This window comes from Berghia stephanieae, chromosome 5 (genome assembly GCF_034508935.2).
Source record: "Berghia stephanieae isolate SIO BIC M18660-M18661 chromosome 5, UCSD_Bste_1.3, whole genome shotgun sequence".
NCBI lineage: Eukaryota > Metazoa > Mollusca > Gastropoda > Nudibranchia > Aeolidiidae > Berghia > Berghia stephanieae.
The window spans coordinates 77414534-77417033 of NC_088364.1; the positions used below are offsets into that span (position 1 = coordinate 77414534).

General features: G+C 35.8%; 1 protein-coding gene across 2 annotated transcripts in view; it reads right to left on the reverse strand.

The window, feature by feature from the left end:
• The window catches only part of LOC144973644 (receptor for retinol uptake stra6-like), a 35130-nt gene that overhangs the window by 19964 nt on the left and 12666 nt on the right, over nucleotides 1–2500 (reverse strand). For both annotated transcript variants that reach the window (XM_078916352.1, XM_078916351.1), the window contains one exon: nucleotides 1189–1274. In XM_078916352.1, the coding sequence (XP_078772478.1) occupies nucleotides 1189–1274 (86 nt within the window). The remainder of the gene's footprint in view (nucleotides 1–1188; nucleotides 1275–2500) is intronic.

Consider the following 2500-nt stretch of genomic DNA (forward strand, 5'->3'; position numbering starts at 1 on the left):
TATAAAAGGCTTAAATCCAAAATCTCATATTTCTGATCATTTGCATGCTATTTTTATCTGAGAACCATTTCCTTTCCTCACATTACCAGTCTAACGTGACGGATAATATTTTTCTACATCTAGATCATATCTACATTATACCATATACTATATAATATATATATATATATATAATATTATTATACCTTACACACCACGGAGAGAAACATTTATTAGATTTTGAACATATACAGACCTGCCAACTTGAAAATTTAAAAATTCGTAATTTTTAGGAAATACATATTGTAACCGTTCTAGTTAACTTTTAAAATCAACAATTTACCTTTCCAAGGATTAAGTAACACTTCAAAATCCTCAAAAATGATGTAGTTTGGCATCAACTTTTATTTTCAATGGGTTTTAATGACTTAGAGAAGCTCATGAACTTGTCAAATTGGGGCCAAACTTTGGTATTTCTACGAAATTTTCGTAATAGTTGGCAGGTCGGAGTGTGTCTCCAGAATAGACAAGAAAAACATTGAAATCGTTAATTGGATTCAATAGCCTGATGTCACGTCGCCCAGCAACAGCGGCCATCGTGGTTCTAAACAAAGAAAATCGGTACTTTTTATTCTTCATGCTGGCTAGAACTTTTCATATGTCTTGTGATCAGAATGTGTAAAAGTTAAAACATGATCAGATTTTTAATGGTTTTTTCCCCCTCTGGATACGATTTTATGCTCGTTGGAAAATATTTCATAAGGGCGTCCGCCATTGTTCCGATAGTTTAGAGCCAGTTACTACTTTACCATGCGTCATTACGGGGGAAGTGACGTTACGACTGTTGAAGCGTATTGCTGTACCATATTAAACACAAAGTGATACTAAGCTGCAAGAAGCTGTGGATTGTAAAAAAAAGTAATAAACAAAAAGGAATATAACAGCTGTCAAAAAAGAACAAAATACCAAACACGGAACGTTTCGGGATCAAAACCCTTCTTCAGCCAACAACAACAAGAAAACAAAACAATAAAAGCATAAAAACATTACAAAAAAAAAAGATAATCGTCGATCTGTTTAAAAAAAAAATTGTAATGTATTTAGGTTTTTATTGGGCTTTTTTTGTTGAGGTTGGCGTTCCGTGTTTGATATTTTTGTTCTTTTGTGAAGCTGTTGTATTGTTTTGTGTGTACTACTTATCAAACTCACTATATCAAAGCCGGCCTCCCGTCGAGTTTGTCCAAAAACATCTTTTTTCTACGCACGGAAAAGGCCAAGACAATGATGAGCACGATCTGGAATGACAAGAAACATTCAATCGAAGAATATCAAAATTCATCAGCCTAAAACACCAACAATGGTTTCCAATGGGCATGATCTATATTAACTTTCCATGTGCTCGAGGTCATTGGTCACATTGCAAAACGTGCTCAAAGTGACCAACTTAGTGAAAAGTGTTCACAGATTTTGAACGGTCTAACATCACGATTGGTCATTTTGTTCAGCTTGACACATGGGTATGTTTACAACTTTCATAAACAAAGCAGCGTGTTTACATTTATTCAGAAATGCCCAATCGTTGTCCAATCACGTCACTTGGTTGGACGAAAACATGTATATAGATAGAATGCGCTTGGCTAAGAAGCTCATAACATTGCCATCCGGAAGTATAACGGACCAACACACAAACTCTGTGTAACCATGAACATTTATAGTCTGATTAATACCGTTTAGTGAGAACAACTCACAAACGCGGATGGCAAAAACAATAACAAAGGCCTGAGTGACGTCATCTTCGAACTATCTATAGATAGTATGCGCTTGGCTAAGAAGCTCATAACATTGCCATCCGGAAGTAACGGGCGAACATACAAAACTGTGTGTATCCATGAACGTTTATAGTGGGGTTAATACTGTTCAGTGAGCATTACTCATAAACGCGGATGGCAAAAAAACAATAACAAAGACTCGAGTGACGTCATCTTCGAACTATCTATATAGATCGCTCCCATTCAACTACTCTCTCCGCCCTCGAATATAAACACTCAGAATTGAGTCGACTTCGAGTAACATTATGAATCAGATTAAGATTCAAATTCAAGAAAACAGGCCATAATTTATATGAAGCTTTGTGGTCTCTTGAGCTATGGTACTAAATTCGAAACGAGAGATTCACGGGTTCGAGTCCCACTCTGAGCGGCTCAAAGTTAAGTCAGTCGAAAATGATATTTACTTTTATTCTGTTAATTTTTTTTAAAAAGTAATATTTCAGAGCCTTCATGCCCATAGAGCCGGAGTCTGGCCCCGGTTTCTAGAGCGTGAAACGGACAATAGCAATTGCTTGATATCCTTTGAGATAGTACACGTTGCCCTGTACAGATTTGAAAGCAAAACAAATTACAAGTAAACAACTAAAAAATGCCAAAAACAGACGAAAAAAAAGGAAATTAAAAAAGCATAAAAACATTTTTTGAAAGAAAAGAACCTCCACCCCCACCAAGCCAAATAACAAATTATTGAA